This window comes from Oncorhynchus gorbuscha, linkage group LG01 (genome assembly GCF_021184085.1).
Source record: "Oncorhynchus gorbuscha isolate QuinsamMale2020 ecotype Even-year linkage group LG01, OgorEven_v1.0, whole genome shotgun sequence".
NCBI classification, from domain to species: domain Eukaryota; kingdom Metazoa; phylum Chordata; class Actinopteri; order Salmoniformes; family Salmonidae; genus Oncorhynchus; species Oncorhynchus gorbuscha.
The window spans coordinates 38,835,825-38,858,803 of record NC_060173.1 but is presented as its reverse complement, the minus strand read 5'-3'; the positions used below and the strand labels follow the sequence as shown (position 1 = coordinate 38,858,803).

Below are 22,979 nucleotides of genomic sequence, written 5' to 3'. Positions count from 1 at the left end.
ATATCACAAGAGCAGTAACTACCCTCTATTCAATAGATAAATCAAAAGGATGATTTCCTGCTGTATCTTGCCAATTACATTTCTTGCTCAGTCATTGTGCTGGGTCCTCCCATCCTCCTGTCGTCTGTGGCAGAGAGGAGCGCCCCCCTCAGGAGATTCTGCTCTCCATATGAAACAGGTTCTACCCAGTTTGCACCCTAGGAGCTGACAATGGAGCTATTTATATACCAGGAGAGCTCAGGTCATGTCTCCACACACAGCAAGACATACAAAGAGGAGAAATCTGAATAAATGTATACATTCCTAATGATGTGGCACTGTGTGAAGAATAAAACGGATAATGCGTTTCAGTCTATGGTTTCCAGGAAGCGAAGGGTCCAAAAGGGAGGGGGAACTTATCCGCATTTTCACCAATTAATGCATTTCCAAATAAACCTTAATTGAAATCATACAATGTAGGCCATCATTTCATATTTAGGCAACAATAGAAGCTGTAAACTCCATGAGTAACACACAAAGAAGCTGTAAACTCCCTGGATCTTATATTAATGGCATTTATCCAGGGAAATATACATATGCAGTATGTAACACAATATAGCCAGCGTGTCTGAATCTCTGGAACCTTCTAGATAATTGCATTGTCCCTCACAATTTGTATAGTGTATACTGCTTAGGTTTTGCAAGAACAGAAAACATTCACTATTGTTTACTAAAGTAGAACTCGAGAAAATAAAAAGGTACTGCATAGGAACAAATACACACGTTACGTTACACATGCTCCATAACACGATGCCGATACGTGTCACATACATGCGCACATACATGGCATGGCGCGGTCAAACGAGCAGTCTAAAGCAATCTACGGGTTCAAAAATGATGCATTTTTAATTCACAAATTATCGTAATTGTACTGTCTGCACATGATTACACCACCACAAACAGAAAGCATTCTATAACATCTTAAAATAAATGATCTGTCATCTGGATTCGTTCAATTCTGTTTCAATATTTTCCCTTAGTGTAATGCTGCTCAGCAGTTCCACAGAGATAATAAAAAAACTACGTGTGACAGGTCAGTAGCTAAAAACCTGCAGCTCATCTTCATTTACTCTGAGACAATGAGTGGAGTACGGGAGGTGAAACCCCACCCTTGTGCCACCACTTCCTGTGTAGAGAATAAGCATTCATTTAAGTGAACACCACCATAATCATCGTTATCATCACCATAGTCACAGACAGAGTGACAGGAAGCAAGGAAAAGTAAAAAGAAGGTGACAGACAGATCTTCACACAGACAGAGCAGATGTATGAGCGCAGTGGGTCTGTGTGTGGAGGTAATACTTACTCATGCTGTGGCTCTGCCTGCTAGGCAGGGAGAGAGAAGAGGCGCAGGTAGCCAGACGTAGACAGACCTTTGCCTGACACTAAACACACTGCCCCATCTCTCCAGCTGAAGAATTGAGCCGGAGCCATTCTGGGGCGTTTTCGGACCCTCCGACGGGCTGGCATCGCAGATGCTGCACCTTCCTCACGCAATGTGGGCCACGGGTGTGAACCCAGATATGTACCACACGAAGTGTTACTGTAGGCTGTTTTATTGTTGGAGGACTGTACCAAGTCATCCCTCAGACACAGGGGGGAGATCAAGGAGGAGTGATCACTCAACCTCACAGGTCTTCCCTCTCCATCAGTAGATCCTTCCCCGCCGCCTGCTTCTTTCCAGCATCCCTGCTGTCCTCTTCTCTCAGTACCACTCATTTCTTCCTTTTATACATATGCATCATACTCTTTTTCCCTCCTCCCCCAGCGCAATGCAATTAATGTAATGGATTTTCTCTCCCTCTGCTGATGGCTTCCGACATCCTGTCCAGAAAGTGGGCTAATAATCCTCTTAAGAGTCATGTTTAGTTAATGAGAAGGGTGCAGTGGCTTCTCAGGGGGGTATACACCGAGTCCACGGCTGCACAGACCAAGACACAGGCTGCACATGTGAAGCTATTTTCCCAAAGTCTGCTATAGCAGCAGCTGCGCTTATCAGACTCTGTCAAGAGAATGAATGCCATCACTATAGCTGTTCTCAGAGAAAGAGGGGGAGGGAGAGACAGGAGGAGCAGAAAAAGATGGAATAGAGAAACAGAGCAGGAGAGAAATACTTCTCTGCCATTTTATCATTCCACTCTTTTTCCTCGCTCTCACCCCTATTCTATTTTCCTTTGGGTTTTATTCTGTCCATCGTTTCTCTTATTTCTTCCTCTTTCTCTCCATCCTTCCCTTGGTTATTTCTATCACCCCTTTCTCACCCTCAAATAGTTTTCTTTTGTCTCCATCCTCACTGATGCGACCCACATCAACACATACAGATATAACAAATGGCCAAAAATGCAGAGTAGGCTACATAAATTATATGCATTCGCAACCATGTATACTACAGACATCATTCACACCTCAATTCCTCTCTCTGAGCCACCCACATAGAGATAGAGGCTACGCCTCATCAGCATCCAGCTTTTCCTTTGTGTTAGCCAAGCTAACCCTTCGGCACATGAACATACAGTAAGTACTACACAGTGCAATCACGCTCAATGTAAAAAACACCACACAATATTATCACCAGTGCCTAGGCTACTGAAGAGACCAAGCCATGGATGCAGTGCAGACAATGGGGAGAATGTCAAATCAGTACCACCTCATATACTACATACAAGTATAATTTCCTGGCCTAATTGTCGTGATCAATGAATAGCTCAAAGGTTGGCCATACATAGGCTAGGTCGACAGATAGATTACTTAGCAATCAAGGAACACACAGGTTGTATTGTAACATAGGCTATTTGAGAAAAGTGAATTTCATTGTCCCCCAGTTTGAGAACAATCAATCTAATAGCTTTTCTGTACCTTGACTAAACTTTACAAAGGCTCCCTGCCCTTGAGGTTAACACATGAGCCACCAGTAATGTGAGAGTAATTGTGGCTTTATACAGTAAGGCCACATAGGTTTCCAAAACGCATGTCCCATTAATTGCCTATGAAAACTATCATGTGTAAAATAGACAGAAATACAACTATGCATAGTGGATAGGGAGTACAGTACAGTAGAAGGCCAGCCACTTCCCACTGTGTCTGGCCCAAGCACTCAACTGAGTCCAGCTAAAAGGGCCTGGTTAAATCCTGCCAAGAGGCTAAGTGCACTTCCAGTAAAACCAAGGCTCCACCCGGCCGGCCCACCACACGTCAGGTTGAAGATTATGGAGAGGGAGCACTGGGGTCATCAGAAAATGAGGAGATCAATACAACACCCCACTCATTCCTCGACTGTCTGTGGCCTTCCCATCCCCGCTCAGAGACCCACTCAGCCCATGTTAAAGGCCTAATTGGAATCATAATTTTCTTATGGTGTGGATGCAACCTCATCTAGAACAGGATAATCAATGCATTTGATTTTGCAATATTATCAACACTGCTAAAATAAATATTGTAGTGTCAATGCCTTTTTACCCAGTTTAGAGCAAGAGAGAACATTGTATGTTATAGTTTGACGGTCTGGGAGTGGCCAGAGGATGGCAGACTCTTCTAGGGCCGGAACGATACCAGTATCGTGATACCCGTTAGTATCCCGGCAAGGAAACAGAATACAAAATTGATTTAACTTCTTTCGGAAAACAGCCCTAATGTTGGAAACAAACATTATGTTGTCATCCAGTCACATGCATTTATTTTCAAAGCTATAACACACAATATTTTACATATAGCAGGTTTTTAAAGGACCAAAGAGTGTTTTCATGGAAAAAACATTGTAATACTAGTATCGTCCCGGCCCTACAATCTGAAGGTCACTAACACAATGGAATAACTGTTTAGTAATGGTGCTAAACATCTTTTTCTTATTATATTTCAACATACTGTATACTGACTGGAGATTATTCCCCTCTTCTATTCCTCATCTGAGACTGTTCCCACTAAATAGCTTCAGATTTGCAGAAACATCATCCGTTGATGTAACACAATTGTCGTCAGGAAATGTACAAGAGACGTTGTACCCACTGCAACTTTTAAACCTACCCAAACCAGAAACTGTGGATAGATGGCAGCATTTGCGGGTAAACTGAAAGCGTGAACCACCGTATTTAACCATGGCAAGGTGACTGGGAATATGGCCAAATACAAACAGTGTAGTTAATACCTCCATAAGGCAATCAAACAGGCAAAACGTCAGTGCAGAGACAAAGTGAAGTCGCAATTCAGCGGCTCAGACACAAGACCTATGTGGCAAAGTCTACAGACGGACGACAAAGGGAAAACCAGACACACTGACATCGTCCTCCCGGACAAACTAAAAACCTACTTTGCCTGCATTGATGATAAAGTGCCACCGATGCGGCCCGCTTCCAAGGACAGTGGGCTCTCCTTCTCCGTGGCCGACGTAAGTAAGACATTTAAGGGTGTTAACCCTCGCAAGGCTGGCAGCCCAGAGGGCATCCCTTGCCCGTCCTCAGAGCATGTGCAGACCAGCTGGCTGGAGTGCTTACAGACATATTCAATCTCTCCCTATCCCAGTGTGCTGTCCCCACATGCTTCAAGATGGCCACCATTGTTCCTGTACTCAAGAAAGAAAAGGTAACTGAACTAAACGACTATCGCCCCGTAGCACTCACTTCTGTCATCATGAAGTGCTTGGAGGGGCTAGTTAAGGATCATATCACCTCTACCTTACCTGACACTTCAATTTGCTTACTGACCCAATAGTCACAGATGATACAATCGCCATTGCACTGCACACTACCCTATCCCATCTGAAAAAGAGGAATACCTATGTAAGAATGCTGATCATTGACTATACCTCAACATTCAACACCATATTATCCTCCAAGCTCATCATTAAGCTTGGGGCCCTGGGTCTGAACCCCACCCTGTGCAACTGGGTCCTGAACTTCCTGACGGGCCGCCCCCAGGTGGTGAAGGTAGGAAACAACACCTCTACTTCGCTGATCCTCAACACAGGGGCTCCACAGGGGTGCGTGCTCAACCCCCTCCTGTACTGTACTCCGTTCACCCATGACTACATGGCCACGCACACTCCCAACTCAATCATCAAGTTTTCAGACTCCACAACGGTAGTAGGCCTGATTACCTACAACAACGAGACAGCCTACAGGGAGGAGGTGATGACCCCGGGAGAGCAGTGCCAGGAAAATAACCTCTCACACAACGTCAACAGAAAAAAGGAGCTGATCGCAGACTTCAGGAAACAGCAGAGGGAGCACGCCCCTATCCACATTGATGGGACCACAGTGGAGAAGTTCCTGACCTCATCCAGAAGGCGAGGTCAGTACAGGTGCATCAAAGCTGGAACCAAGAGACTGAAAAACAGCTTCTATCACAAGGCCATCAGACCATTAAATAGCCATCGCTAGCCGGCTTCCACCAGGTTAACCAACCCTGCACCTTAGAGGCTGCTGCCCTTGGAATCACTGGCCACTTTAATAATGGAACACTAGTCACTAGGTTTGCACATTTTAGGGAATATTCAGAGGTGGAAACTTTCCGTGGGAATTAACAGGAATATATGGGAATTAACGGGATTATATGCAAATTAATATTAATACTACATAAACATAGATGTTTTTGCATTGGATATATTTCCCATATCATCTGGAGACTGAAACATAAACCTTTTACCTTATCTTAAAGTAGACAATTGCAAATGATTAAATCCTTCCAATTGAAAAGAAATACAAATTAGTTACGAATTGAACTTTAATTAAATGAGTTGACTCTTCACATGGGACAATTTCACTCAACAACAAAAGAAAGGGAATATTGAATGATCCCCAATGATCCATCGCATCCCCCAAAAACATTTTCAATATACATCTGTAAAATGATAGTCTAGAAACTAAAGTTAAGGTTGTCTTCCTCTCAGGCTTCCATGTCTTCTCCCTGGACCTCCTCAATGTCTACCCCTTGAACATCAGACTGGGGCCTCATCGTCACTGTCACTGTCACTGTCACTTTCCAACCTCTGAGGATGGCTCATTATAAGGAGCAAAAAGCCAAAAATTTGCCCAGATGGCCACCAATTGTTCCCATCTTGTATTGGTCAGAAACTGTTAACAAGTTAGAAATGATTTAAACACACTTTGCTGTAGGCTACTCTTTACTAGTTAACAACAAATCATGTCATATAAAATATATTCACCCCACCCAGTATTGTAATCATAAATTACCAGAAAGCATGTAAACCTCGGCTCAGACAGTGTAGTAGTGTGGGTTCAATAGCATCTCATTAGTGTGCAAGATCTTGAGAATCAGCTGTACATGTGATGTAAGCGAGCACTGTGCATGCAGAGGGTTACAATTCCATTGAATTGAGAATAGTTTAATCAAAATATGCCAAAAGACCTAGAATTGCCGTATGTGTATCCCACAAAAACATTTCACTGTTATAAGCTAACTTTTTTTGATGAATTTAAGCAAAATTCCCCAAATTCCAGTTCTTAACTTCCCATGGAAAATTTACGGAAAAATTACAGAAATTTACCTGAAAGTTTCTGATCCTTTGCAACCCTACCAGTCACTTTAATAATGTTTACATACTTCTTTTTTTAATCTTATATGTACAGTTTAAGTCTGAAGTTTACATACACCTTAGCCAAATACATTTAAACTCAGTTTTTCACAATTCCTGCCATTTAAAAATTCCCTGTCTTAGGTCAGTTAGGATCACCACTTTATTTTAAGAATGTGAAATGTCAGTAATATTAGAGAATGATTTATTTCAGCTTTTAATTATTTCATCACATTCCCAGTGGGCCAGAAATGTACATAACATACACTCAATTAGTATTTGGTAGCATTGCCTTTAAATTGTTTAACTTGGATCAAACGTTTCAGGTAGCCTTCCACAAGCTTCCCACAGTAAGTTGGGTGGATTTTGGCCCATTCCTCCTGACAGAGCTGGTGTAACTGAGTCAGGTTTGTAGAACTCCTTGCTCGCACACAATTTTTCAGTTCTGCCCACAAATTTCAATAGGATTGAGGTCAGAGCTTTGTGATGGCCACTCCAATACCTTGACTTTGTTGTCCTTGAGCCATTTTGCCACAACTTTGGAAGTACGCTTGGGTTCACTGTCCATTTGGAAGACCCATTTGCGAACAAGCTTTAACTTCCTGACTGATGTCTTGCGATGTTGCTTCAATATATGCACATAATTTTTCTCCCTCATGAAGACATCTATTTTGTGAAGTGCACCATTCCCTCCTGCAGCAAAGCACTCCTACAACATGATGCTGCCACCCCCGTGCTTCATGGTTGATATTCTTCGGCTTGCAAGCCTCCCCCTTTTTCCTCCAAACATAACCATGGCCATGATGGCCAAACAGTTCTATTGTTATTTCATCAGACCAGAGGATCTTTGTCCCCATGTGCAGTTGCAAACTGTAGTCTGTCTTTTTTATGCCGGTTTTGGAGCAGTGGCTTCTTCCTTGCTGAGCGGCCTTTCAGGTCATGTCGACATAGGACTCATTTTACTGTGGATATACAGTGGGGCAAAAAAGAATTTAGTCAGCCACCAATTGTGCAAGTTCTCCCACTTAAAAAGATGAGAGAGGCCTGTAATTTTCATCATAGGTACACTTCAACTATGACAGACAAAATGAGAAAATAATTCCAGAAAATCACATTGTAGGATTTTTTATGAATTTATTTGCAAATTATTGCCCCACTGTAGATACTTTTGTACCCGTTTCCTCCAGCATCCTCACAAGGTCCTTTGCTGTTGTTCTGGGATTGATTTGCACTTTTCGCACCAAAGTACGTTATCTCTAGGAGACAGAACGCGTCTCCTTCCTGAGCAGTTTGACGGCTGTGTGGTCTCATGGTCTCTATAACAGTCACAGATCAAGAGAACACTGGACAGGGTTTGAAACCCACTAATATGCCATGTATTTGGTTCTGAACAGATCACATCAATGGGTAATTCCATAATATGAAACCAGTAAAAGTATGGTTGTTTCTGACCTCTGATTATTATGACAATGTCCACAAATATTTGTCCATGTTTTTTTTGTTGTTTTTTTCAAATCGCTAGTCATGAGTCTGAGGGCTTAGAGCCCAAATTCGTGTGACAGACGGTGGTAAGCAATAACTATCTTTATCCGCAATTTGGAATACCATCATTCCTACTAAAAATGTTCTGAGAAATTAGCCCTATTCACATTTGACCTATTTCAACTCTAAATATATTAACATGTGGTAGTTATGAATCTTATTAATGCTCTATTTAATGAATTTTTTATCAGTTGAGGCAGAGCAATTAATCCAATTCTGATGCAAGCAAAATTCCTCCGTTGGACGATTAAGAATCAGGAATCCTCCAACCAGGATTTCTGGAAATTTTACAACCCTACATCGTCACCAATTTGAATCAAATAGGCAGAAGATAATTAAGATCAAAGGATGTTGTGTTAACTTTTGTGAATGCATTTAAACATCAAACTCAGCATTTCAGGCAGTGGGTTTGATATAGGCTACAGAACGATGAGTAGAGATTTGGACACTATACACGTATCAGACATCTTTCCCCCGACAGAAAACATTTCTAATCCTCCCACCAGCAAGAGACTGCAATGATCCTCCAACAGAATCCATCAGCCATTTGCTTATTAGCATAAAAATCTTTACACAGTAAACCTCAGCTGTGACATTAACAGAACCAGATATGAATCCGCCAGTTTGACTAAAAGCATAATCTAAAAACCATTAATTACCATCACCTGCCTGGCTGCCCTTGACTCTGAAAAACACAAAAGTGAAGGTCCTGACATACAACAGGACAGGTGTGGATGGAAAAAGTAGCCCAAAAGCTCAAACAGCCCCACAATCGTAAAGAGAGTGTGAATACCTGGATGTCAGTGTCCTTCACTGGCTCTAGAGGTTCAAAGGTGGTGGCAGCACTCAGGCTCTCCAGACGCTGGGAGATGTGGAAGATGTCCAGGCCTCTGGACCCAAGGAGGATGGACCTACAGGGAACAGAGGAAACAGAGGCAAATTCCATTTGTTTTAGACTATCCTCTAGAGCCCCCCATACTCAACGGACGAACTGAGGTCTGGTTGGGCTTCGACCCCTGGTATCATATAAACACACATAAGACATGGAAAGATTTGTAGAATTGCAGGAAAGTATCTTAAAACTGCTACATTTTCTCTCCGGCAAAAAGAGGGGTGTGAACAGTTTGGGGTCGCATTGGTTGCGAGGGTTGGGTTCGTTACTACGCCGAGAAATCAATTTCTATCTGAACCTTCGCCATCTAGGACATTTGTGTGACTGGACCTCCTCAAATAGCACTTGAGGACCCCTGCTCTATAGGGCATGAAGTAAGTTGAATGCAATGCAGAACATAACACAGAGCTACACATCTCTAACATAAGATAGCTCCCATAAACTTGATGTCCCAGAGTACAAATACAGATGACAATGTAAGATGAAACATCTGCCCACTATCTCACACAATAGTGACAAGATCACGTAATTGCAAGCAGTCATATGTATTGTCATCTGAATAATAGCCAGTCATAATGATGAGCTTTGTGCAGGTAACATCAAAATCTTACTACCCTCAGACTCATTCGTGACAGGGGAAATCATAAAATAATAAAAGAGACGTTTATTAGAAAAGGACCAAGCTTCAAATCTGATTTGAAATAATATCAGACTATGAAGATCATCTCTACAATGAGTGTGTTTACATGCACATAATTGGATATTAAACTGATTATAGCATTAGTCATGTAAACGCCTTACTCTGCTTATCTTAAATAGTCGTACGGTAATAATCAAAGTAAGCATAAGCCGATTTAAAACACCTGATTTTCTGCACATTCTTTTCGAAATTATTAGGACATGATAACAGTTTAATCTGCGTTCCAGTGGTGTATTTGATCTGCACATGTGCCAGCACCAGGCAGAGCAGGCTTCCTCTTATGCACAAGTGAAGTGAGTTTGGAAAAACTGAAAGTATGCATCTTAGAAATAGTAAACATACAAAGTTTATATGTCCAAACTCAGAATCAAATAGTCTTCACAAAATAACAAGTCCCATTAGTAGCCTGACTTCAGATGTGTCCATATAAAAATGATTATTAGAGAAATTGTGCTTCTTGCAACTTTTAAACAAACTATTATATTAACCTGACTATGCACAATCATTATTGTGTGCATGTAAGTGACCAATAAGAAAATATCAGTGACTGATACCCAAGAGAACTTACGCTTTCACGTCAGCTGCGTCTTGTGATGTTCGAGTTAAGGTGCGGGAGCGTAGCCTCTCTCCAGCCTGCTGGATCTCCTGAAGGTTCCTCTCAACATGAGGAAGCTCAGACACGGCCTCAGTCTCTGCTGCAAGCTGCTCTGCCTGCTGCAGGAGTTCTCCAAAGCCCTCCGCTTCCATGGCAACCACTGGGAGTCAAGAGGCTGGATTAAAACAAATATCACTATAATGGGTTAAATGGCATGCAGTCTTCGTGACTCTAGCCTAACTATTAGAAATACTACCTAGTCAAACCATTACTCTGTTCCAGCTGGCTGATAGGAGTTATTAGATCGGTTCAGTTTGGCATAGCACAGAGAACAATGAGAAAATATTTTAAATAGACAATATGGCAGCCTACACATTGTTGGATGACTTCATGGAGCAATGTTTTGTTTTTTAACTTTATTGACAGAGCGTTTTCTAAAGCATTTGTTGTCTTCTTTCAAGTTGGGAATTGAGGAAGTAGGCTATTGCCAAGTTAAGGTTGGTCGAAAATTCTCTATAATACACCAACAAGTACCTAACCTGTAAGTAAGGCTGAGTTAGCCTGTAACAATCTGACTGCTAGCTATCCTAATCCTAGCTGGGAACATGTCATTTAAAGAAATCAGTGACTGTCTGCTGTTTAGGCCTAATATGACTGATTCCAGATATCAATCATACCAGATACCACAAAACATTCTTGATGAAAACTTTTTTTTACTTAAAAATAATTAAAGGCTGTATGTAATGTGTATGTACTTATGTTGTCCGGACCAGGAGTGATCACTGGACTGGTTCTATATAAATCAGTGTTTATTAATCTGTCACGGGCCACACCATGTACAAACTAATCTTACCCTTTTCCCCAGTCGTCAGAAAATCGAACCCAACGCGCGCATGCCCCCTTAGCACGATTAGCTATTAGGCTAGCTTGCTATCGTGGTGAGCCTCTTACTACGAATAGATTTTGATATGACTGTCTACAAAAACTTAAATACGAATTACACATTTTATGCCATCAACATTAAAATAAGTCATTAATTTAGCTAACGTTAGACAGGTACAACGGAAAGCACGGTAGCAAACTGGCTAGTGTCATGCTTGGCAAGGACAGACCGCGTACTGATGAATGGTGCTAGTATCAGCTTGCAGGATAACTACAATAACTAGTATCATTCCTTGCTAGTTATAAAGCGTATTAGCTGGGAAACTTACAAGAAGCCTATGCAAATGATCCTTTCCCTTGTTCCACAACTAATAGTTATAACAATTATTTTGCGCTTATTTCATTTTTCACCCCCGTCGTACATACATTTTACCCCGGCACTTCTGAGGTCTACGGTGATTGGATGATGTCTCGTTTTCCAAAACGACATCGCGCTTTTTACTTGTGGGCAGCTCTCTGCCGCCACCTGCTGCGCCGGAGTGTAATGGAGGTGGTAGATCGAGAAGTCACGCAACCTTGTGCCTATACCGTCATCATGAAGGAGTGGGATCTCAGCCTCCAACCCAACCCCCCTTTTGGTTGAGTCTGCCTCATCCTCATTAGGGATGGGGACAAAATTATCATGTATTGCAATTGTCATTTTTCAATCCCTTCATGTGCTGGCATAACTGACTTGCCTAGTTAAATAAAGGTTAAATAAATGAATACAATATGCCTTTTTTATAAAGCGTGACAGGCCTGCTATGCCTAATTGGTAACTAAACACCCCAAAAGTAAAACACTCCTCAACCTAATCTACTATTAATCACTCATCTCAAAGCAGTGTTGACATGCAGATTGAACGGTGTTAGAACAGTTTATTCACGCGTTACTCCTCGCTACAATGCGTGCGCATCATTTTCGTGATGTTGGCCAACCCATCTATACATAAACAAAAAAGTAGTGGAAAAAGGACAATTAGGCACTTAAACTTATGCATGACAGACCTGTGTGTAGTATTTAGATTTGCATTGAAGATTAGATACCAGCAGGTAGCAGACACTTGGTCAAGGACAGGTAAGAGCTTAGATTTGCAGGAACCATTGAGTCAGGACGGTGTGACCTTCACATTAACCACACAATTACGCTGCAACAGTCTACTTGAGGGCCAGACTTTGGTCCCCAGCAGCAATTGGTTCCCATTTGTCTCCTATTCTAGCCTTCATTGTTAGGGAGACACAGTATAGCATATTGTGGATACATTTACTCAGGCCATTTAACAATAAAATGAGGGTTGTCCGAGGTGGCTGTCCATCCTGGTCTCAGACTAGACATAACTACAGGACACAAAATCAGTATAATATGTAACTTACCTAAGAGGGTAACCAGAATTACAGACAACTCGCATTTTAACTTGATAGCAAGTTGGCTAAACCCCTTCCCAAACCCAACTAGCTAAATATTAACCACAAACTGCTTGGAGTAACTCTGGATTGTAACTTGTCATGGTCAGTGAGACAGTAGCGAAGATAGCGAGAAGTCTGTCCATAAAGCACTGCTCTACCTGATCACTAACAAGGCAGGTCCTACCGGCCCTAGTTGTCACAGCTGGACTACTGTTCAGTCCTGTGGTCAGGTGCCACAAAGACTTAAGAAAATTACAATTTGCTCAGAACAGGGCGGCATGTCAATCGTTCATGGGTCAAAGTGAGAGGTTGACAAGCTGAATGCTCAGAGCTCTGTATAAACTACCAGCACACAGCTGACACCCATGCACACCACAAGACATGCTAAAAGGCCTTCAATCACAAAGACTATGGGAGATCAGATTGCAAACTAATAAGTCACCTTACGGAACAGCAGGTAAAGTGAAGACATTCTAACACACACTGTTTAGTGTTAAACATTTTGTATGTGTTACGCTATTTACGGTCCTCTTTGATATAAGAGCCTTAGTGTTTGGACCCCAAGAACAGCTAATGGGGATCTGTTAATTAAATTTCATATTTAGACAAATTACCAGTACAGAAATTAAATGGAAACTGATGGTTAACTAAGCGAATCACCCACTTAATTTGGGAGGGAATCAAGAAACATGTAGACACCAGGTTACTAAACATTGTGTTGTTACCCACCCCCAGTAACCCAAATGAAAGTCAAACTTGTAAGTTTAATGGAATTTATTTTCTTACATTTAACAGACAAAGTACTAAGTCTAGGCTCAAGATGGTACAACCAATTGCGTAGGGAATGACTGCATTGTCACGGTAATGGACCAGGCCTCACTGACAACAGCTGGTGTCACAGGTCTTGCCCTTGCACACACAGCCTGAAGCACATTTACTGCAGTCGGAAGGACAGCAGGGGCAGCAACCTGATGGGACAAAAACAATTGATTAGTGATGACCAATGAGACTATTACAAAACCTATTAATAAGGCTCTAGGATGAGTTGTCAACTTGTCTCCCCAGTTGTGGTCAACTTAATTAAAGCCTTCCTAGTTCAGAGTCCTCTTGAAGAGCCTAATTAGGCTACCAGGTGTTCATAACTAAGTGGGAAGATGGTATTGACCAGTTGGTCAATATCATCTTTGAACTCAATGAGAGAAACCGTTTCTAATGGCCAACTGTGTCAACCATCATGCTGGTAAACATGTGTTAAAAATTACAACCTCTTTTCATAAAAGTTGTGCAGTTGAATTTCTGCCAAAATTGCAGTTATCAAATAATTTCCTTCGGTGAAGTCAGCATGAAGGAGAAGTCGGCGCTCAGGACATAAGACGAGTTTTCCCCACTAGTAATTACCAGTTGGGGGAAGTTTACGTGGATTTCTCTCCAGTTGTATGTGGTAAGTTACCTTCCCACTTGATTATCACATAGGGTGCCCAGCCCGTCCATTTAACGTGCCACCAGACCCAATTGAGAAGAGATTGGGTAAATATACCTACATGGGCAATCTGAAATGGTATTTAGAATGCAACCCCCCCCCCCCCCTAAAAAAAACGCTACTTACTTTTCTTACAACTGGTGCATGCGCAGTTTGAGCACTTGCAGGATCCACCGCAGTTGCAAGAGCCAGCTACAAATAGACAGTTGCGTTAATAGATGATCAAAATGACAGGTAGTTGGTTTTCGAATAAATAGGCCTACATTCTGATTATATTAATCAATATACATGAAAACGTACTTTTAGAGCATTCACAAGGATCCATTTTTTCAGTTTTGATCGCGCTTCTTTAGTCAAATGAAGTATTTCAGCTTAATTTCACCGTTGAGTTGCAAGCTTTAAATTTCTCTTTGGCGAAGCACCGTTTTTATAGCGTCAGGGAAGCACCGTTTTTATAGCGTCAGGGACAGACGGGTGCCGTGTGCAAAACAGTCTCGCGTTCAGACGATCAGGGTTTGCACCCGGGTTATTTCATTATACTGCGCGAAAATAATCAAGGAAGAGTTTCCTATTGTTTCCAAATTCCATAGCCTGTTACATAAACCTGATTACCACGTTGATCATCGATTAATTAAGGCTACACCTATATTTATTTAACTATACAAACATTTATTGGGATATTTTTTTGGTTTTAGGAATGCCTTCAATAACCCCAGGGTCTGGAGTGTTGTAATCAATCAAGCCATTATATTGTTATTTTACAGGCACGATCTAATTGTAATGTTCAAATTCATGATGATTTAATTTGTTATATACTATAATCTAATCTGGTCATAGGCCTATAGATTAGAATGCGATAAAGTTAATATAATTATATTACTTGTTGGGAAGAATTTGAATAGGCCTAGTGTTTATGGAAATATATATTAAAACGACGATTTACAAATCACTACATTGTTGACTGGTTTTGGGTTGAACAGTCATCGTTACCGTGCACAGTGCACACGGTACGCAAATTATTAAACGGTTCAGTTGTCACTTTTTCGGGAGTGGTGTTGTCATTGGTGCTGTGTTGAGAGCTTCCAGTCCCGTGCGTCCTTTATCTGCACACGAGCTGTGCTTATGAGCAACATTCGAATGTGAATGAATCACTTTGCGCATGTCGACTGAGTGTTAGTATTTTTCTAGAATATCTTGCCTGAGTAAATGAGCTGTGTCATACCACAAGCATTGTGCTACGTAATAAGAATAGTCACCGCCAGCAGCCAGACCTACAATTAATTACAAATGACAGTTAAGAAAACAAAAACAATGATGCATTCAGAACTATTCTACATGCCTTTCATAAATACTTTCATATTTCATCATATATATAAAACACATTTACCCTAATAAGAATCATGATCAAATACAGAAATATTTTCTAAACTCCATACAAATGAGTTATGAAAAAAAAAAAATGATGCATTCAGAACTATTCTACATGCCTATTATAAATACTTTAATCTTTCATCATGTATATGAAACGGATGTGAAACGGCAAGCTGAGTTAGCAGTGGTACGCGCTAAATAGCGTTTCAATCGGTGACGTCACTTGCTCTGAGACCTTGAAGTAGTGATTCCACTTGCTCTGTGGAGCGATGGATAACGATGCTTCGAGGATGACTGTTGTTGATGTGTGCAGAGGGTTTCTGGTTCGCGCCCCGCTATGGGCGAGGGGACGGTCTAAATATTTACTGTTACATATATAATAAAACAAATTTACCCGAATAAGAATCATCAACAATACAGAAATCTATTCTAAACTCCATGAACGATGATGACTTCAAAGCACTTATTTGGTACTGTGGAATAATGTGTTCGCGACAAAGTAACTTGAGCAGCTTTGAGTGACAAGTGAAGTCATTTGCATTATATATATATATTTTTTAAATAACTGCCTTTGCATGGTTATAGCTAGCTAGCTAGCTAACCTAGAAACATTGACAGTTAAAGATCGAGGACTTCGGTAAGATATCGTCTCGCTTTATCAAATGGGCTAACTATATGAAATGCGTTGTATGTTCTGTCGGCATATCTCATGTCGTGTTGCATATGGAAATGGGGGAATAAATGTACCTAGCTATAGTAAGTAGTGAACGTTGTTATCCGTGATGAGTTACAATCGCTGACTGTCTTGTGGATGTGTTCATTTGGGAAAGATAATTACTGAAATGTTGCACTCTATTATTAACAATATTTTAATTAGTCATAGATATGCCATCTATCTAGGTATCTGTTTATCTTTGTTGGCTATTTTGGAAGACTTGGAGCCAATGCAATGAACATGGAACGCCGGGACACCCAGCGGGCGCCTGGAGTAAGCCGTTTCAAAATCAAATGTTATTTGTCACATGTGCCGAGTACAACAGGTGTAGTAGACCTTATCGTGAAATGTTGACTTACAAGCTCTTAACCAACAATTCAGTTCAATAAATATAGTTAAGAAATTTTTTACGAAATAAACTAAAGTAAAAAATAAAAAGTAACACAATAACAAAGAGGCTATGTACAGGGGGTACTAGTACCTAGTCAATGTGCAGGGGTACAGGTTAGTCGATGTAATTTGTACATGTAGGTAGGGGTAAAGTGACTATGCATAGATAGTCAACAGTGAGTAGCAGCAGTGTAAAAACAAAGTTTATGAGGGTCGTTTTCAAGTGGATGCAACATGCATGTGAAACGGATAGTTAGCGGTGCGCTAAATAGCGTTTCAATCGGTGACGTCACTTGCTCTGAGACCTTGAAGTAGTGGTTCCCCTTGCTCTGTGGATCGATGGGTAACGATGTTTCGTGGGTGTCAGTTGTTGATGTGTGCAGAGGGTCCCTGGTGCGATCCCGGGTATGGGCGAGGGGACGGACGTGAAGTTGTATTGTTACATTGATGCCTTTGACCCGGATCACTGGTTGCTGTGGAAAAGGAGCTAGCGTTGGTGCGCGCTAAATAGCGTTTCAATCGGTGATGGCACCGGGTATGGGCGAGGGGACGGTCTTAGGTTATACTGCTTTACATGCATCTCCAGCAGTGATGATTAGATTTCATACTCATCTCAGAATAAGCATCCAGTAGAACAAACTCACAATATGTACTGTGATTGGTTATTTTCGTTTTAGTATTGTGCCACCATTTTGGTGTCTACAGTGCCGTCGCAAATAATTCAGACCCCTTGACTTTTTCCACATTTTATTAGGTTACAGCCTTATTCTAAAATAGATTCAATTGTTTTTCATCCATAATGACAAAGCAAAAACAGGTTTAGAAAGTTTAGCTAATTTATACAAATTTAAAAACGGAAATATCACATTTACATTAATATTCAAACCCTTTACTCAGTACATTGTTGAAGCACCTTTGGCTGCGATTGCAGCCTTGAGTCTTCTTGGGTATGACGCTACAAGCTTGGCACACCTGTATTTGGGGAGTTTCTCCCATTCTTCTCTGCAGATCCTCTCACGGTCTGTCAGGTTGGATGGGGAGTGTTGCTGCACAGCTATTTTCAGGTCTCTCCAGAGATGTCCGATCAGGTTCAAGTCCGGGTTCTGGCAGGGCCACTCAAGGATATTCAGAGACTTGTCCTGAAGTTGTCTTGGCTGCGTGCTTAGGGTCGTTGTCCTGTTGGAAGGTGAACCTTCACCCCAGTCTGAGGTCCCGAGCACTGAGCAGGTTTTCATCAATGATCTCTCTGTACTTTGCTCTGTTCATCTTTGCCTCAATCCTGACTGGTCTCCCAGTTCTTGCCGCTGAAAACATCCCCACAGCGTGATGCTACCACCACCATGCTTCACCATAGGGATGGTGCCAGGTTCCCTCCAGACGCGACACTTGGCATTCAGGCTAAAGAGTTCAATCTTGGTTTCATCAGACAAGATCATCTTGTTTCTCATGGTCTGAGAGTGTTTAGGTGCCTTTTGGCAAACTCCAAGTGGGCTGTCATGTGCTTTTTTACTGAGGAGTGGCTTCCATCTAGCCACTCTAGCACAAAGGTCTGATTGGTGGAGTGCTGCAGAGAGGGTTGTCTTTCTGGAAGTTTCTGCCATCTCCACAGAGGAACTCTGGAGCTCTGTCAGAGTGACCATCAGGTTCTTGGTCACCTCCCAGACCAAGGCACTTCTCCCACGATTGCTCAGTTTGGCCGGGCGGTCAGCTCTAAGAAGAGTCTTGGTGGTTCCAAACTTCTTCCATTTAAGAATGATTTTTGGTACCCTTCTCCAGATCTGTGCCTCGACACAATCCTGTCTCGGAGCTCTACTGACAATTCCTTCACCCCCATGGCTTGTTTTTTTTGTTCTGACATGCACTGTCAACTGTGAGACCTTATATAGACAGGTGTGTGCCTTTCCAAATCATGTCATATCAATTGAATTTACAACAGGTGGACTCCAATCAAGTTGTGGAAACATCTCAGGAATATCAATGGAAACAGGATGCACCTGAGCTCAATTTCAAGTCTCATTGCAAAGGGTCTGAGTAGTTATCTAAATGAGGTATTTCAGTTGTTTTTTTAAATACATTTTCAAAAATGTCTAAACCTGTTTTCAGTTTTCGTTATCGGCTATTGTGTGTAGATGGCTGAGGATTAAAAAATATATATATTCTAGAATAAGGCTGTAACATAACAACATTTGGAAAAAGTCAAGGGGCCTGAATACATTCCGAAGGCAATCACCCTCAAGATGAACCATAAAATAAGCCCTTGCATGGTTACAATGGGCAAGTTTAAAGGGATCCACCCATGTCTCACTGCAGTCACACAATCAGGGAATGTAAGGCCTCGCCCAGTTCCCTTTGGTAGTTTCCATTTACATATATGCATGAAGCTTGATGCATCGTAATATAGCACTCCAGCTCAAGTAATTCAATCTTCTCTCTTCTATCAGGTGTTCATCTATAACCCTCACATGCGTGGCCAGTGGCAGGCAGCCTACCGTCTGAGCCAGAGTGCCCAGGACTCAGACATCTCTTTGCTCAACATCAACCAGGCATTGAGCTGCTTGACAGCTGGTACTCGACGACCCAACACCACTGGAGACACGCTCCTCGTGGGCACCCAGACAAACCTGGCCTATGATGTACACAAAATTGCTGACATCTTCAACAGAGAGGTGAGCCAAGAACTGGATAGGAAGCAATGATACAACATAATCATGCTTCTGTTGTAGTATTACATAATAATACAGTTTTGCAAATAATGATGCTATTTCCTTTCCTCTAGGTGACAGATGGGGACAATGCCATCGCTTTAGGGAAATTGGCAAACATTGAGTCCCCCCTCACCATCATCGGAGGAAACTGTGCCCTACAAGGATTTGACTGTGAGGGGAATGACCAGTTCTGGACAGTATGGATTGTGTTCCTCTTTATCATATGAACTGTTGTCTAACATTGAAATAGGAATAGTTTTACCACAATTGAGGAAATTATTTGTTTGTTTGTTTGTCTGTGTTCCTTTTCAGGACACGGGGGATAATGTCTGGTCATTGGTTATCTGTGCTTTTACTGGTAATTGAAAAAATTAGGTGACATTTTATTTAGAAGAAGTTTTATCCAAAGGTGAAAGCAAGTACTTTGCAATGTACAGCTAGACGACTTGAAATGTTGTTATTACATAAATATACGAGATCCTAAAATGGGTCATATACTGTGTATATTTTATTTTGTCTGGTCTTTGCAGCTTCTTGTCAGATCAGAGGACTTTGACATTAGGGTATACAGATGCACAATTGAGTGCATCCTGTCGGGCTTGTATGACCGCCTGGTACGGCAACTGCACCACCCACAACCGTAAAGCTTTCCAGTGGATGGTGTGGTATGCCCAACGCATTACCGGGGAAAACTTCCTGCCCTCCTGGACACCTACAGCACCCGATGCCATAGGAAGGCCAAAAAGATCATCAAGGACATCAACCACACTGCCTGTTCACGCCACATTTATCCAGAAGGCGAGGTCAGTACAGGTGCATCAAAGCTGGGACCGAGAGACTAAAAAACATCTATCTCAAGGCCATCAGACTGCTAAACAGCCATTACTAGCACATCAGAGGCAGATGCCTATAGACATAGATTAGGAATCACTGGCCACTTTTAGAAATGGATCAGTAGCCACTGTAATAAAGTTCTGTATCTAGCATTACTTATCTCATATGTATAAACTGCACTCCACACTGTTCTACAGTATCTTAGTCACTTAAATTGTGTTAAAATATTGCATCATCCATTTCAGCTGATAGGAGTTATTAGATCGGTTCAGTTTGGCATAGCACAGAGAACAATGAGAGAACAATGAGAAAATATTTTAAATAGACAATATGGCAGCCTACACATTGTTGGATGACTTCATGGAGCAATGTTTTGTTTTTTAACTTTATTGACAGAGCGTTTTCTAAAGCATTTGTTGTCTTCTTCCAAGTTGGGAATTGAGGAAGTAGGCTATTGCCAAGTCAAGGTTGGTCGAAAATTCTCTATAATACACCAACAAGTACCTAACCTGTAAGTAAGGCTGAGTTAGCCTGTAACAATCTGACTGCTAGCTATCCTAATCCTAGATGGGAACATGTCATTTAAACAAATCAGTGACTGTCTGCTGTTTAGGCCTAATGACTGATTCCAGACATAAATCATTCCAGATACCACAAAACATTCTTGATGAAAACTTTTTTTTACTTAAAAATAATTAAAGGCTGTATGTAATGTGTATGTACTTATGTTGTCCGGACCAGGAGTGATCACTGGACTGGTTCTATATAAATCAGTGTTTATTAATCTGTCACGGGCCACACCATGTACAAACTAATCTTACCCTTTTCCCCAGTCGTCAGAAAATCGAACCCAACGCGCGCATGCCCCCTTAGCACGATTAGCTATTAGGCTAGCTTGCTATCGTGGTGAGCCTCTTACTACGAATATATTTTGATATGACTGTCTACAAAAACTTAAATACGAATTACACATTTTATGCCATCAACATTAAAATAAGTCATTAATTTAGCTAACGTTAGACAGGTACAGCGGAAAGCACGGTAGCAAACTGGCTAGTGTCATGCTTGGCAAGGACAGACCGCGTACTGATGAATGGTGCTAGTATCAGCTTGCAGGATAACTACAATAACTAGTATCATTCCTTGCTAGTTATAAAGCGTATTAGCTGGGAAACTTACAAGAAGCCTAGATAGCAAATGATCCTTTCCCTTGTTCCACAACTAATAGTTATAACAATTATTTTGCGCTTATTTCATTTTTCACCCCCGTCGTACATACATTTTACCCCGGCACTTCTGAGGTCTACGGTGATTGGATGATGTCTCGTTTTCCAAAACGACATCGCGCTTTTTACTTGTGGGCAGCTCTCTGCCGCCACCTGCTGCGCCGGAGTGTAATGGAGGTGGTAGATCGAGAAGTCACGCAACCTTGTGCCTATACCGTCATCATGAAGGAGTGGGATCTCAGCCTCCAACCCAACCCCCCTTTTGGTTGAGTCTGCCTCATCATTAGGGATGGGGACAAAATTATGTATTGCAATTGTCATTTTTCAATCCCTTCATGTGCTGGCATAACTGACTTGCCTAGTTAAATAAAGGTTAAATAAATGAATACAATATGCCTTTATAAAAAAGTGTGACAGGCCTGCTATGCCTAATTGGTAACTAAACACCCCAAAAGTAAAACACTCCTCAACCTAATCTACTATTAATCACTCATCTCAAAGCAGTGTTGACATGCAGATTGAACGGTGTTAGAACAGCTTACATTTACATTACATTTAAGTCATTTAGCAGACGCTCTTATCCAGAGCGACTTACAAATTGGTGCATTCACCTTATGACATCCAGTGGGACAGTCACTTAACAATAGTGCATCTAAAACTTAGGGGGGGTGGGGTGAGAGGGATTACTTAACCTATCCTAGGTATTCCTTAAACTTATGCATGACAGACCTGTGTGTAGTATTTAGATTTGCATTGAAGATTATACCAGCAGGTAGCAGACACTTGGTCAAGGACAGGTAAGAGCTTAGATTTGCAGGAACCATTGAGTCAGGACTGTGACTTTCACATTAACCCCACAATTACACTGCAACAGTCTACTTGAGGGCCAGACTTTGGTCCCCAGCAGCAATTGGTTCCAATGTGTCTCCCATCCAAATACTTACAAGCCTATTCTAGCCTTCATTGTTAGAGAGACACAGTATAGCATATTGTGGATACATTTACTCAGGCCATTTAACAATAAAATGAGGGTTGTCTGAGGTGGCTGTCCATCCTGGTCTCAGACTAGACATAACTACAGGACACAAAATCAGTATATGTAACTTAACCTAAGAGGGTAACCAGAATCACAGACAACTAGCATTTTAACTTGATAGCAAGTTAGCTAACCCCTTCTCAAACCCAACTAGCTAAATATTAACCACAAACTGCTTGGAGTAACTCTGGATTGTAACTTGTCATGGTCAGTGAGACAGTAGCGAAGATAGCGAGAAGTCTGTCCATAAAGCACTGCTCTACCTTATCACTAACTAGGCAGGTCCTACCGGCCCTAGTTGTCACAGCTGGACTACTGTTCAGTCGTGTGGTCAGGTGCCACAAAGACTTAAGAAAATTACAATTTGCTCAGAACAGGGCGGCATGTCAATCGTTCATGGGTCAAAGTGAGAGGTTGACAAGCTGAATGCTCCGAGCTCTGTATAAACTACCAGCACACAGCTCGGACACCCATGCACACCACAAGACATGCTAAAAGGCCTTCAATCACAAAGACTATGGGAGGTCAGATTGCAAACTAATAATTCACCTTACGGAACGGAACAGCAGGTAAAGTGAAGACATTCTAGCACACACTGTTT

General features: G+C 41.7%; 3 protein-coding genes across 9 annotated transcripts in view; 1 reads left to right on the top strand and 2 right to left on the bottom strand.

Moving 5' to 3' along the window:
- The window catches only part of nup93 (nucleoporin 93), a 41,674-nt gene extending 29,960 nt beyond the window's left edge, over positions 1 to 11,714 (bottom strand). For 2 of the 5 annotated variants that reach the window (XM_046352069.1, XM_046352075.1), the window contains exons 1-3: positions 11,603 to 11,714; positions 10,268 to 10,454; positions 8,901 to 9,018 (exon numbers count right to left, since the gene is read on the bottom strand). In XM_046352069.1, coding sequence (XP_046208025.1) covers positions 8,901 to 9,018; positions 10,268 to 10,454; positions 11,603 to 11,666 — 369 coding nt within the window. In that variant the 5' untranslated portion in view covers positions 11,667 to 11,714. Of the gene's footprint in view, positions 1 to 8,900; positions 9,019 to 10,267; positions 10,470 to 11,505 lie in introns of all 5 variants that reach the window. The other 3 variants (XM_046352094.1, XM_046352081.1, XM_046352089.1) reach the window with 3 other exon arrangements.
- Positions 11,715 to 13,371: 1,657 nt separating this feature from the next.
- LOC124006964 (metallothionein B) lies at positions 13,372 to 14,563 on the bottom strand. Its single transcript, XM_046317206.1, has 3 exons — positions 14,402 to 14,563; positions 14,228 to 14,293; positions 13,372 to 13,589 (listed from the first exon to the last, which is right to left on the bottom strand). Exons 1-3 carry the CDS (start codon positions 14,424 to 14,426, stop codon positions 13,498 to 13,500), a joined length of 183 nt encoding a protein of 60 aa, XP_046173162.1. The 5' UTR covers positions 14,427 to 14,563; the 3' UTR covers positions 13,372 to 13,497.
- A 1,167-nt stretch (positions 14,564 to 15,730) lies between these two features.
- Positions 15,731 to 19,951, top strand: LOC124006791 (Bardet-Biedl syndrome 2 protein homolog). Of its 3 annotated transcripts, XR_006833847.1 has the most exons (5): positions 15,731 to 16,109; positions 16,373 to 16,460; positions 19,019 to 19,243; positions 19,354 to 19,640; positions 19,813 to 19,951. XR_006833847.1 is itself a non-coding variant. In XM_046316988.1 (4 exons), the coding sequence occupies exons 2-4, from the start codon at positions 16,422 to 16,424 to the stop codon at positions 19,507 to 19,509; spliced, it is 420 nt and encodes a 139-aa protein (XP_046172944.1). In that variant the 5' UTR covers positions 15,731 to 16,109; positions 16,373 to 16,421; the 3' UTR covers positions 19,510 to 19,910. The 3 variants fall into 3 exon arrangements, 2 of the variants coding, with proteins under 2 accessions (XP_046172944.1, XP_046173017.1); XM_046316988.1 differs by having other exon boundaries at positions 19,354 to 19,910; XM_046317061.1 differs by lacking the exon at positions 15,731 to 16,109 and having other exon boundaries at positions 16,271 to 16,460; positions 19,354 to 19,910.
- Positions 19,952 to 22,979: the final 3,028 nt, after the last annotated feature.